The 12,849-nt window shown below is 47.8% G+C and overlaps 2 protein-coding genes across 3 annotated transcripts; one reads left to right on the top strand and one right to left on the bottom strand.

Moving 5' to 3' along the window:
- Positions 1–402: 402 nt before the first annotated feature.
- GTF3A (general transcription factor IIIA) lies at positions 403–5,457 on the top strand. Its single transcript, XM_075720374.1, has 9 exons — positions 403–627; positions 967–1,067; positions 1,598–1,694; positions 1,886–1,974; positions 2,927–3,000; positions 4,141–4,224; positions 4,630–4,859; positions 4,968–5,027; positions 5,299–5,457. Exons 1-9 carry the CDS (start codon positions 403–405, stop codon positions 5,452–5,454), a joined length of 1,116 nt encoding a protein of 371 aa, XP_075576489.1. The 3' UTR covers positions 5,455–5,457.
- A 26-nt stretch (positions 5,458–5,483) lies between these two features.
- MTIF3 (mitochondrial translational initiation factor 3) lies at positions 5,484–9,243 on the bottom strand. Of its 2 annotated transcripts, none has more exons than XM_075709353.1 (3): positions 8,742–9,243; positions 7,127–7,239; positions 5,484–5,790 (listed from the first exon to the last, which is right to left on the bottom strand). In XM_075709353.1, the coding sequence occupies exons 1-3, from the start codon at positions 9,202–9,204 to the stop codon at positions 5,578–5,580; spliced, it is 789 nt and encodes a 262-aa protein (XP_075565468.1). In that variant the 5' UTR covers positions 9,205–9,243; the 3' UTR covers positions 5,484–5,577. The 2 variants fall into 2 exon arrangements, with proteins under 2 accessions (XP_075565468.1, XP_009491930.1); XM_009493655.2 differs by having other exon boundaries at positions 5,485–5,790; positions 7,127–7,272.
- Between the last annotated feature and the right edge of the window lie 3,606 nt (positions 9,244–12,849).

Raw genomic sequence — 12,849 nt, 5'->3', positions numbered from 1 at the left:
CGTGGCAGGACTCAAACTTAGGTGTTTTTGATCTCTGCATGATCAGGTCTCCTCTGGCGTGTGAGATGGCTCCACACCAGCCAGCAGCAGCGGGCTTGTGCCTGGCGCCTGAGGTAATGGAGAAGGGAGCAGGGGCCTGGGCTGCTTTGGGGATCAGGCTCTCAGGCGAGGCGGCCGTGGCCCCCTGCGCCCCTCACGGCGCCTTAGCCGACGGCGGGGCAGGGTGGCTCAAGCCGGACCGCGGCCGCCGACACACGCTGGGGCACGGCAGCCGCGGCCCCGCCCGCCTCGCCCGCTGCGGGCCCCGGGCAGCGCCGCCGCCAGACTGCGCATGCGCCCGCTCGGCGCCCCGCCCCCCCCCCCCCCCGCCCGCCGCTCGGGGCTGGTCACGTGCCCTCCCGCATGGCGGCCGGGAGCGCGCTGGAGGGCGGGGGTGCGGCGCGCGCGTCCTCGCCCGGTGGCAGCGGGAGCGGGAGCGGGAGCGCGAGCGGGAGAGGGAGAGCGCGAGCGAGCGGGAGCGCGAGCGCGCTCCCCTCCCGCCCTTTCATCTGCTCCTTCCCCGACTGCGACGCCACCTTCAACAAGGCCTGGAGGCTGGACGCCCACCTCTGCCGGCACACGGGCGAGGTGAGCCGGGCCGCCGGCCCCGCCGCCACGGCCTGAGGGAGCAGCGGCGCGGGGCGCCCCCTCGGCCCCCCCCGTCGGCCGGGGAGGGAGGTTGTGTGTGGTGAGGTGAGGGGCGCCGTGCCGGGGCCTGGCAGGCGGGTGGCGGCGGCCTGCGCGGCCAGGCCCCCCCCCCCCCCCACCCCCGGGGGATCGGGCAGCCTGCGTGGGGTCTGCCGAACACTGCTGCGTGGGCTGTGTCCGGCGTACCGCCGGGGCATCCTGCTGAAGGCAGCGTCCTGGAAGCAGCCGAGCCCCCCGCAGGGGTGGGTTGTCATCTGCGAACCGCCCGCTCTCTTTCAGAGGCCGTACGTCTGCGATTACGAAGGCTGCGGTAAAGGTTTCACGAGAGATTTCCACCGCGCTCGCCACCTTCTTACGCACACTGGGGAAAAGCCGTTCGAGTAAGGCCAAATTTTTTACTCCTTAAGACGGATTACGCTTCTCCTTGTGGAAACGAAGGGGAGTTAAGAGCCATGTGTGGGTGTTCCAGGGCACGATTTGGTATCATGAGTGCTGCCGCAACAGCGTGCGCAAAGGGTGAGACGTGGGGAACCTCCTGCACCTAAAACCTCCTACCTGGTAATGATGCATAATAGATGCTTAAAGGAACGGGCAGATCTCTCCCTAGAATACAGAATTAAAAGAAGGAAGGAAGGGCAGTTATCTCTTACTACTAAGCCCTTGGTAGCTGCACGTCATGGATTATGAGCTAGGAATTCCTATGTGTTTTATTAAAAATCTCTTCTGATATGTTTTCCTGTGGCCTTGGAGTGTAACTTAGCCTCTGGGTTTTCTTGTCTTTAAAGCAGATTTTATACTTGGGGGTCTGAGTTTCAGTTATTCTTTGTGTGTTCCTCTTGTCCAATGATTTCTGTATCTGCCTAGGAAACAAATTGCTGAGAGTGATAATAAAAATGCAGTTCATTTGCAGGTGCACAGCTGATGGATGCAATCAGAAATTTGGAACAAAATCAAACTTAAAGAAGCACATTGAGCGCAAGCATGAAAATCAGCAAAAGCAGTATGTGGTGAGTAATTGCATTTGATACTATAAAGCAGAGGTTAAACAAACTCCTTTTTGCCTATCTAGTGAAATACTTCAACTTGTTATTACGTGGTACTTGTGTGAGTACCAATACTGTGATTGTGATTACAGCAAACACATGTGGACTTGGCTGTCATTATTTGGCCTCTAATGGTAATTTAATTTCCTAAATAGTGCGACTTTGAAGGCTGTAACAAGTCTTTCAAGAAGCATCAACAGCTTAAAGTTCATCAATGTCACCACACCAATGAACCTCCCTTCAAGTAGGTGGACAATTTTAATAATGAATTTAAACATTTCCATTTAAACACTGTAGATGAAAACAGGTGCCTTTTTTCCACCTTCTCATTGATGTGGCGTTTAAAAAAAAAAAGGCATGAATTTGTAGTCATGGCTGCAAGTATATTTCTTGTACTAGTGCTTCGCTCAGTAGTCTATTTAGAGAAACAGTCTTGGTGCTCTGTAACTTCAGCATTCCAGACATTTTCTTACGATTTATTACAGGTTCACAGGAAAAATAAATGAAAAAAAAACCAGTTTTGAGTTCACACAGTCTGAAATACAAGCATAAGAGCTTGTATGGTAATGAAAAATGCAGCTACCTCTGTTTTCCAGTAAAAAGCCGTGGCTTGGCTAACATTGAAGTGAGTAGTAGCTTAAAAAAGGCGAGAGGCTTGGACACCTCTCTGAGAAGCTGTGCATTGCAACTCCATTATTTACATGACACATCAGTATAGATCTGATTAAAACAAAGTTTAGTCTTGTATTTCTTACAGGTGGAATACACTTTACAGGAATGTTCCACTGAAGTGAAGTGCACTGGTATGGGTGGGTGACAGGCACAAAGATTCTGTCAGTGCTCTGCTACTGCCCTGACTGCTAAATCTGTACAAGCCACTTCAACCCTCCACTTTCTATCCCTCTTTTATGTTTGAAGAGCCTACTGTGTAGGGAGGATATGAGGCTTGATTCTTTAGCTAAAGCTTAACCTGCTGTATACGTGGAAATCGTACTATAGTTTTAACTCTTGAGGGGATCAGAGTCCTCTATTAGAAACATACTATGGAATTTACTTTTACAAGGGGTGGGGGGGACACAGAACAGATCTCTAGGCAAGGGGAAACAGATTATTTTGTCCCCCTTAATTGTTCTTCACCTAAAGAAAAAATATGCAGATGCAGTGAAAGAAATTAAACCAGTGTACTTTATACCTAGATGTAATAATGAAGGATGTGGAAAGTACTTTTCTACTCCAAGTCGACTAAAGCGGCATGAGAAGATACATGAAGGTAATACAATTTTTCTTCTTGCCTCAATTATGTTTTAGCAAAGGAAAAAGGACTTCTTCCAGTACAGAGAGTATGCAGGGATGTATGACAGACATGAAAGTATTCTGGGCCTAGTGATCCAGACAAGACAAAACAAGAACACCAGTTTCAAATAGTCAAATGGGATACAATTGCAAGGCATTGGCAGTGTTCAGTTACAATGTACTTGTGGCAGGCTGAACAAAGCTCAGGATCCCTTCTGTCATTTCTTCTCCTAATCTGCTTCCTTGTCAATAATCCATCTTCTGAAGATGCGATAATGGTTAAGGCACTAGCCTAGGCCTCCAGAGGTTAGGAGCAGTTGCCAGTTCTGCCACAAATTTCCTATGGAGCCTTGGCAAAGCCATGTAGGCTTGCATTTTTAAAGTTGTTAATGTACCTATGTGAAAGGTATTTAAGTGGAATTGTCAGGAGGTGGTCATGTATGTTTGACCTAATCCTACTACACTCCTGTCCTTTCTTTCAGTACTATTGACAGCTAACCTGCTTTCCAGGGCTAGAAAAAAAAAAAAACCCAAACCCAAGGGACTAGGAAGGGTATCCAAAAACTGCAATTTGTACTGGGTTCCCTTCTTAAGACAGGGACTTGTTGATAGTTGTTTGACCTTCCCAGTCCTAGGATTTAAATAGTGTTGACTTTCTGTGGTTTGTTTAAAAATGATCCTGTCTGCTTGATAGAATGGTAGAGTCTCTTTAGACTCAGGAATATTACTGTATGGTCAAGATCTTATGTTTCTAAAATCATTTAGGTTGGAAAGAACCTCTGGAGGTCATCTGGTCCAACTGCCCGCTCAAGGCGCGGTCAGTTAGACCAGGTTGCCAAGGGCTGCGTCCTGTCAAGTTTTGAAAGTTTCCAGGTGTAGGTATTCCACAGCTTCTCTGGACAACTTGTATCAGTGATACAAGGCTTCTTCCTTAAATCTGTTAGGACTTTCTTATGTTCTAATTGTGTTTGTTGCCTCTCGTCCCATTGCCATGCAGTATGGGAGGAGAGGAGGAATACTGGCCTTTAATTTTCAAATGCTGAAAGTGGAGCTCCCCCTTGTAAAACTGGACTGTGTTTGCCAGAACCTTTGTGATTGTAAACATTTGCCCTAACAGGCTATGCATGCAAGAAAGAAAACTGCTCATATACTGGAAAAACTTGGACAGAGCTTCTGAAACATAATAAAGAAAGTCATACAGGTAAACCCCAAATGCTGTAGTAAATAGAACTTAACTTTTGATATGAATAGGAAACAAACTGCTAATTTGAAGAGGAGTCCTTGCTGAACTCCTTTCATCACCTTATTGTGTCTAGACAAACTTGTTTACTAACACTTAATTGGTAAAATGGTTGTCACTCTAGCTAGACCTTTCACTGGTGAAAATGCTACTCAGTATACAAGCTTTGCTTTGCAATCCAGTTAATGAGAAATTGTATGATGTAGGATTTCAGATCTGGGTAACTCATACTGCATTATTCTTTTCCAGTCTCCGAGTTCCTTGCATTTCATGTGGATTTTAGCATTGTTCTAGAGGACTACTAGGGTTTGAGTCTGAGTTCCTGTAAGAAGCTGTTAATTTATACTCTGTCTCTTGCCCACTCAGAGCCGATAGTTTGCAATGAGTGTTACAAAACTTTTAAAAGGAAAGATTATCTCAAGCAGCATCAAAAAACACATGCTGTGGAGAGGGAAGTCTGCCGATGCCCGAGAGAAGGATGCGGGAGAACTTACACAACTGTATTTAACCTTCAAAGCCATATCCTCTCTTTTCACGAGGAGAAAAAACCATTCTCTTGTGACTATCCAGGCTGTGGAAGAGTGTTTGCAATGAAGGTATGTGTTTTTACAGTGTCCTAATCTGAATCACATAATCTGAAATGATAAATCTAACTCTTTTTTTTTTTTTTTTTTTTCCCCACCACCCACTCTTTGTAACTGTAGCAGAGCCTAGCAAGGCATGCAGTTGTACATGATCCTGAAAAGAGAAAGCTGAACTTGAAAGTAAGTTATACTCTTGAAAAAAGTCGTCTAAACCATATCCTGTCACTTCAGAGGAGGGTAAACATCATGTGTTTTAGAATGTGACTTCAAGCAGGAAAACAGGCCAGATAGCTACTAAATTTGGGAGATTCTTAATTTCTGAAGCTCCTTTAAATAATGCAGTGCTGGCCTATTCATTAATTTCTTCTTCCTCCTCATCCCCCCCAGTAGTAGTCTTTGCTCCACAGATATGTTAAGTTGTTAATTCTGGATTTATTTCTGCCAGGCAAAGCGTTCTCGTCCTAAGAGGAGCTTAGCGTCTCGTCTGAGCGGCTACATTCCTCCTAAAACGCAGCGAGGAAAGGATGTGGTTGTGACAGAAAGCAAGACAATGGATAAGCCCATGGAAAATGAAATACCGGCTGTTGAAATTCTGACTCTGCAGTAAAGGTTAACTGAGACAACTTTCTTCATGGAATGACCACTGCAAAGCTCAATAATAACTTTATTACATTTATAGTCTTTTTTTTTTAAAATAAGAAATTAATATTGTTTACACCTGTTCATAATGTCACTGATGTAACTCACTTGACTTCAGATCTTCATTTTCATCTTTCCTTACTGTACTGTTTTTCTGTTTTTCCATCTTCTGGTATGCTTTCAACTCTTTGTCAGACATGTGTCTCAAAATACAGGTACTCACTCCTTCTCTAGTAACTTTTGGCTTCGAAAGGTAAGTGGCTTTCTCGGAGACAGTCTCCAAAATCTGATCAAAAAGCATGAACTGAAAAGAAGCGGAAAAATAGGGACTAAATGCACAAACACAGGTAGAAAAATATTTCAGGCTGTTCTGTAATGATGCTATCTCCTGCTTGTGGTTTATCTATTAGCTGAAATGAGCTAGTTGCTAGTCCTGGTTTGAGCAGTTCAGTTTGTCCTTTCCTAATCATTTGTTCTTTACTCAGAAGCAGGTTTAGGAAAGTTGCCAGAGGAATTGAGCCATTTCCTAACACTTAGGTTGAATTCCTGACTCATCCTGTTTTGCTGTTTAAAGGTGTCTGTGAAAGTGATTACAACTGCATCTGACTCCTCCCCACCTGCCTCTTCAACTAGATTTGGGCATATTATTATGGGGCTTTCCTCTTAAGGGGCAGTAGTGTTCTAAGGTTAACAGAAAGCAGTAGTACTGAACTGAGTGATACAGTGCATTCATATAACAAGCTGAACTCTTAATCTCCTAATTAAGCTTTTAAATTTAAGGACAACCTCAATCTGGACTGTAGCATGAAATGTTCTGCTCCCTCCCATATCCAGTTCTACCTCCTGCTACCTTTTCCCCGTGAATTCAACTCCTTACAAAAAGTTTTGTTCCTTTTGGATGAAGTGATACCACATTTTTTTCCAGCAATGTAGTAGAGAGACTCATCGAGGAAACCTAATTTACTACAAATGTTAGAAAGGGGAAAAAAAAATCTTACATGGAATCTTTATTAAAAAAACATTTTTGCAAATGACAATGGAGATGAGTCTCAAGGCCCTGCAATTATACTAGTAAGTTGCCACCAGCTCCCTAACATCTTTATAGATGTTTACTTCGCCAGTCTTGGAACATCATTCCAGTAGTTTTCCACACAGCAGTGGAAAACTAACCCTGGACACCATTGCACAAATGGATCTTCAGAAGAACAGTTAGGTTATTGAAATAATCCAGCTAAAATACAGAATTTTTTTTAAACCTTACTGTTAGTTTTTTCAATGAGTAAGCGGGCTTAAGGCAGAGACAGGAGAATTTCACCAGCCCAGTTAATAAGATGGCACTGCAAAGGAATAGGAACTGCTTAGACTCTGCTGTCAAAGCCAGTATTATAACTTCATTCTTAAGAAAGCATGGCATTTGAATTGTCTCTATGGGACTATTTTTCTAGAACTGCAGTGTTTGAACAGATGCAACTTAAGGTGGGCCAACCATTACTTTCATGGGACCTAGACCTTCACTTATTTTATCAGTGCATGATATATTAAAAAAAAAAAAAAAAAAAGGTAGTACTGACTAGGGGAAGTTAATACAAGTACACCTATTTCATTAAATTTATTGGTCCAGTTTTCAGGAGTGCACTTACCATGTCTGTACTGCTATCTTTTGCTTGCCGGATGGTAATTTTAACATGGTATTTCTTTTCAATCCACTGTGCTATCTGTTTAGTCTTGGTCTCTAAGTCGTTCTTGGCAATAGCTGAAGAAAAGGATAACTCCTTCTGAACCATCCCTGTTTAAAACAGAACTAAAACTGTGTTGGCTTAACATCTGACAAACCTGTATTGCTCTCTTTCAACAGCCTCTGGTGCTGTGTCTGCTTAACTCCCTTCCCCCGTGCTGCCTTCTCATACACAGAGCATCCCAATCTCATTGTCCCAGCACACACCACTCTCACGTTAGAAGGTGGCTACTTGGTATCTCACACTCACTGCCATAACTGGGAGACTGAGTGCATGTTCGAGAGACAGTGGGAAGTCTCTTCAGGGTCAGAAGGCTTAAAGTATTTTTATTTTACTTACAATTTGTTCATACCACCCACAATGCAGGCCTAACAAAGATAAACCAGGAAGCATTGGAATTAAAGACTTAACATGCAAATTCCTACATTCTGCGCATAGTATAGCTGAATGTAAAAGCTTTGAAGTTAGACATCTCTTCATCTCAAGCCCATTTTCCTGAATGGTGAAGTGCAATATTCAATTGGAAGTATAATGCCTTGTAATATATTTGAACAATTTATGGTCTTGTCCTCCTTAAAGATTCTCTAAAGCAGTTACCATTTGAATAATCTTTTGTAGTTTCTTGAATAGAAAAACTCAATACCACAATAGTGCTCTCCTCTAAAATCAGAAGCCTACCCAAAGCACAGATACCTTCATTAGCGTGAGGATAAGAAAAAAGGATACAAGGTCTGATGCCTTTTCCAAAACCTCTTTGCCAAACTCAGTTTGTTAAACTGCTGGAGCAGGCTGACTTAAGAAAAAAACCACTGAAAAGTGTTCAATATTGAAAAAGTTGTTCTCTTAGTCTGTACAAGAAAAGGCTCCAGACTTTGTCTTCCTAGCAGCAAGCTAGGAATCGTAGAATCATAGAATGCTTTGGGTTGGAAGGGACCTTTAGAGGTCACCTAGCCCAACCCCCCTGCAGTGAGCAGGGACAGCTTTAACCAGATCAGGTTGCTCAGAGCCCCATCCAACCCGACCTTGAATGTTGCCAGGGATGGGGCCTCTACCACGTCTCTGGGCAACCTGTTCCAGTGCTTGACCACCCTCATTGTAAAAAACTTCTTTCTAATGTCTAGTCTAAGAATGAGGACTGGTGACAAAAATATTTTGGTGTTCCCGGTGCTCTGTTTGTAAAAACTGCCTGTCGCTTCATGCCTTAGTAACAGAACAGAAATTCAGTGAGTCTCATGGAACCAGAGTCTAGTTATGTTCACTTAAATAAAACCAGATTTTTAAAAAAAGCTAGCAGATGCCAAAATAGAAAATTCTGAGAAGGCACTAGAAGGCTTCTCTGTGGAAGACTAGACTAAGCCAAAACTTTATTTTCACCACTGCAAATCCTTAATAGCATGGACTGCAGTGACATTGCTTTGGATTTACACAAATGCAAGTAAGAGGATTTCATCTGCTGAAACCACTTTTAATGTAGCATTTCTCAAAGTGCTCAGTGTTGTAGTGTCAACAACATACATACCTGGTTTTGGACTTGCTTTTTTCTTCTCTGCACGTTTAAGCTGTTCTTCATGAATCTGCTGCCCAGTCATTAGTCTGTATACAGGAGGCTCTGCATTCTCACGAAGGAGAACTAGTTTCAGGTCCTGTTGATCCATAAGTTTGAGTGCCTCTGCTCGGTGCATGTTTCCTAAGCTCTCTCCATCCTGGTTGATTACGTGCAAAATCCGATAGGGAATTCTTCGCCCAACGCTTCCAAATGCTGCTTTGCTTTTTGGTTCCCTGCGAGATTTTTCAGCTGTACAAAATGGTTGAGCAAGTCCAAACACAGTTGACTTTCTAGGGTCAGGTACCACCATCCAGAATGGAGAAAAGACCCTCTTTTGTGGTGTTTGTGTCAGAAGAGTAGCAAAGAATCTTTTTGCGTATCTATTCTCATTCCTGGTTGCTTGACGTAAAAGTTTCATCACGCAAAAGGTAGTCATTCTGAGGAAGCAGGGAAGAATTAAAAACAAGTTACCCCCATCAGTCAGATTCTTCTAGTTATATTACAAAGACTTGATTGAAGTTCAGTTAACCCTAGTCCTTAAAACTGCTCTTTCAAAAAGATGCATGGTGTTACTATACAGAATGAACAATCAACAGTAATTTTACAGTAACAGAGGGCTTTAACCCAGAGAGAAAATTTGACAAAGGAACAAAATTTATGAAGAGTTGATGTTATCCTCAGCATTTTAAAGTTTGAGCCTAAGCTCCTTTAAAGAATCCAAAACTTCTAGTTCATTTCTCCTCACAAGAATATCTATTCTTACACAGCTTTTTTTGTGTATGGAGAAATTAGCCAATGTTAAGAGGGAGAATTTGTTGTCCAACAAAAAGGCATGTCACACTTAATATTTTCAGCCCACATTTTTTTAATGAAGTATCTAACGCTAGGACTTTCTTCCTGGTTCTGATACTCTTCCTTGGAAGTACCTCGAATACAGTGTCCAGTTTTGGGCCCCTCAATACAAGACAGACATTGAGGTGCTGGAGCATGTTCAGAGAAGGGCAACAAAGCTGGTGAAGAGTCTGGAGCACAGGCCTTATGAGGAGCGGCTGAGGGAACTGGGGTTGTTTAGTGTGGAGAAGAGGAGTCTGAGGGGAGACCTTATTGCTCTCTACAACTACCTGAAAGGAGGTTGTAGTGAGGTGGGTGTTGGGCTCTTCTCCCAAGTAGTTAGCAATAGGACGAGAGGAAATGGGCTCAAGCTGCGTCAGGGGGGGTTTAGATTGGATATTAGGAAAAACTTCTTCAGCAAAAGGACTGTCAAGCATTGGAACAGGCTGCCCAGAGAGGTGGTGGAGTCACCATCCTTGGAAGTGTGCAAAAACCAGGGAGATACAGCACGCTGGGACATGGCTTAGTGGGCATGGTGGTGTTGGGTTGCTGGTTAGGCCACACGCACACGGGGAAGCGCAGGGAAGGCGGCCGCCCCTGCGCGCGTGGGCGCCGTGGGAGACGTTTTGGGAGACGTTTTGGGAGACGTCGTGCACCTCGTGGGAGCTGCTGGCTGTGCTCTCCTGTGCCGCCTCGTCTGAGCGCCCGCTGGAAGGACGCCATTTTAATTTTACGCGTGGATTTGTGCGGGGCGCGGGGGAGACGGGCTGCGCGCGGGTGTGTGACCGTGCGTGACTGTGCCCTGCTGCCTTTGCGTTCCCGGGCGTGCATGTCGGGGAGGTCATCGTCTGTCTGTCTGTCTGTCTTGTCTGTCCGTGCGTGCGTGTGCCTGTGGCGTGACCGCGGCTGTGACCCTGGGCCGCGGCCCTGTGCCCGCGGCCCTGCGCGGCTCCGCCTGACCCCGGCCGGGCGCTGCGCCGCTGCAGGCGGGGCGCCGCGGCGGCTGCGGCCTCGCTGCCCGGAGCCCGCCGGGCCTCCCGCGGCCGCCCCGGCCCGGCCCGCGGTGCCGCCCTCCCCCCGCACCGGGCGGCCTTTACCTACCTGCCGCCCGGGCCGGGCCGAGCCGAGCCGGCCCGCCGCAGCAGCCGAGGGACCGACCTGGGCCGCCGGCAGGGTGGACGCTGCCCCGCCTCTCCCCCTTCCTCTTCCTCCTCCTCTTCCTCTTCCCGCGCCTCCGCCTCCTGCCTCCGTGAGCGGGCGGCGGGGGGGGGCGTGCGCGCGCGCGCGCACAGCTGTGCGCGTCCCCCGCGTGCGCGTGCCCGTGTGCCCACGCGTCCGGTTGCGCGCTTGCTGGGGGAGGAGGGGCGGGAGGGGGCCTGCGCGCGGCTGTGGGCGGGGCCGTTCGGCCGTGCCAGTGCTGCGCGGGTGCGTGTGCGCGCGCCCGTGCCGCTCGTGCGCGGGCAGCGCGCGTGCCTGCCAGCCTGCCTGCGCGCACGGCCGCCCGCGCGGCTGCGCACGCGCGGCTGCGCCCGCCCGTGTCTCCGCGTAGGCCGCCGTGTGCGCGTGGGGAGTTCCCGTCTGGCCGCGGACGCGTGCGCCTGGCCGCGGGTCTGCGCGGGCCTCTTGCGGCCGCGGGTTTCCACGGCGATGGGCGCCTGCCCGGTTCGGCAGGGGCGGGTTGTTGTGGGCCCTGAGCTGTGTCCTTCTGTTCATTCTCTGCGCCTCTTTGTGCGCGGGGGGAGCGGCGCGTGGGTGTGAGGGCCGCTGCTAGGGTCTGGAGCACAGGCCGTGTGAGGAGCGGCTGAGGGAGCTGGGGGTGTTTAGCCTGGAGAAGAGGAGGCTGAGGGGAGACCTTATCGCTCTCGACAACTACCTGAAAGGAGGTTGTAGTGAGGTGGGTGTTGGTCTCTTCTCCCAAGTAGTTAGCGATAGGACGAGAGGAAATGGGCTCAAGCTGCGCCAGGGGAGGTTTAGGTTGGAAATTAGGGAAAATTTCTTCACAGAAAGGGTGGTCAAGCATTGGAACAGGCTGCCCAGAGAGGTGGTGGAGTCCCCATCCCTGGAAGCATTCAAAAAACGGGTAGACGTGGCACTCTGGGACATGGCTTAGTGGGCATGGTGGTGTTGGGTTGACAGTTGGACTGGATGACCTTAGAGATTCTTTCCAACCTGAATGATTCTGTTCTGTTCTCTTGTATGGTTCTCGCTGTGCTCAGCGGTCCTCCCAGGAAGGTAGTCCGTGGCTGCGAGTGGGGAGGACGTGCCGCGCTGAGCACCTTGCGCGCGTGTTGCGTGTCAAGGCTGCGCGCCTGGGTCATCGTAGTACCTGGCTGCGTACCATAATACGTCACACTGCCTGTCTCCACCCGTATGACTGCGCGCCCGCCGGTGTGACTGAACGCGCAGCGGTGCGGGCTTGCGTCGCATGCTAGGATTGCCAGGCATCAGCACTGCACGTTGTGTCCCGGGTCGCGCGTGCGCGCGTGCGTGCGTGCAAGGTGTGGGTGGTGCATGGTAGGGATGTGTCTGCAGGGGTCAGCAGCGTGTGCGTTTGTGGCGTGTGAGTGGGTCTGAAAGCTTGTGGGATGTTTGGATTTGCTACCTTCTTCGGCAGGCTGCGCTGCCTTAGGTTTGCAGGCTCCTTCTTCCGATTTGGAGATAGAAGACGTTGCCTTGGAAAGGGAAGCTGAAATTCGTGTGCAAACCCTAGGTCCCCAGCTGTAAGTAAACCACTAAATGAGCAAAATACTAAACAGCGTGAGAGTTTGCTGTTCTCCTGCTGTTCTAGCGGGGCAGCGCGTTTGTGGAGAACGTCTTTTCAGGAGCTGAGGTGTTTGTGCCTATTGAGGGATGCTGTTTGGCCGGCCAGCCTGGAGCTGAGAACAACACTCGGGCCCAAAGTGTGCTTGCGTTTAGAATTTGGTGCAAAACGAAGCCATAGGAGGCAGCTGGGAGCAAGGCCTTGTCCACTGTCCTTCCTGCTTAAAAAAATCAGGACTTTTTAGCTTATTTGCTTTGGGCTTCAACTAAGTGATGCCTCTTTCCTCTCTCCCCCTTCCTGCCCAGGAAAAAGAAATGCAATGAAAATCTGAGTTTCATTTTTTTTTTGTTTGAAAGCTTTCTGTTCTTAACTGTTGTCTTAGAATGGTTTAATTTCACATGCTGGTTGTTTTTGTACAGTCATTTTGGTACACGCTTGCAAAAAAGTCTGTCAGTGCTGTGTGCTCTCCATCTCCACAGAAGACGTCAT

Source organism: Pelecanus crispus, chromosome 1 (genome assembly GCF_030463565.1).
Source record: "Pelecanus crispus isolate bPelCri1 chromosome 1, bPelCri1.pri, whole genome shotgun sequence".
NCBI classification, from domain to species: domain Eukaryota; kingdom Metazoa; phylum Chordata; class Aves; order Pelecaniformes; family Pelecanidae; genus Pelecanus; species Pelecanus crispus.
The sequence above is the reverse complement of the archived record's forward strand: the minus strand, read 5'-3'. Positions and strand labels throughout refer to the sequence as shown.

Coding starts and splice junctions, on each gene's coding strand:
- GTF3A (XM_075720374.1), top strand. CDS start 403: ATGGCGGCCGGGAGCGCGCTGGAGGGCGGGGGTGCGGCGCGCGCGTCC. Junction 628..966: donor TCTGCCGGCACACGGGCGAG/GTGAGCCGGGCC, acceptor GCTCTCTTTCAG/AGGCCGTACGTCTGCGATTA. Junction 1,068..1,597: donor ACTGGGGAAAAGCCGTTCGA/GTAAGGCCAAAT, acceptor GTTCATTTGCAG/GTGCACAGCTGATGGATGCA.
- MTIF3 (XM_009493655.2), bottom strand. CDS start 9,204: ATGACTACCTTTTGCGTGATGAAACTTTTACGTCAAGCAACCAGGAAT. Junction 7,273..8,741: donor AAAAGCAAGTCCAAAACCAG/GTATGTATGTTG, acceptor TGTTTTAAACAG/GGATGGTTCAGAAGGAGTTA. Junction 5,791..7,126: donor AAGATAGCAGTACAGACATG/GTAAGTGCACTC, acceptor GCTTCTTTTCAG/TTCATGCTTTTTGATCAGAT.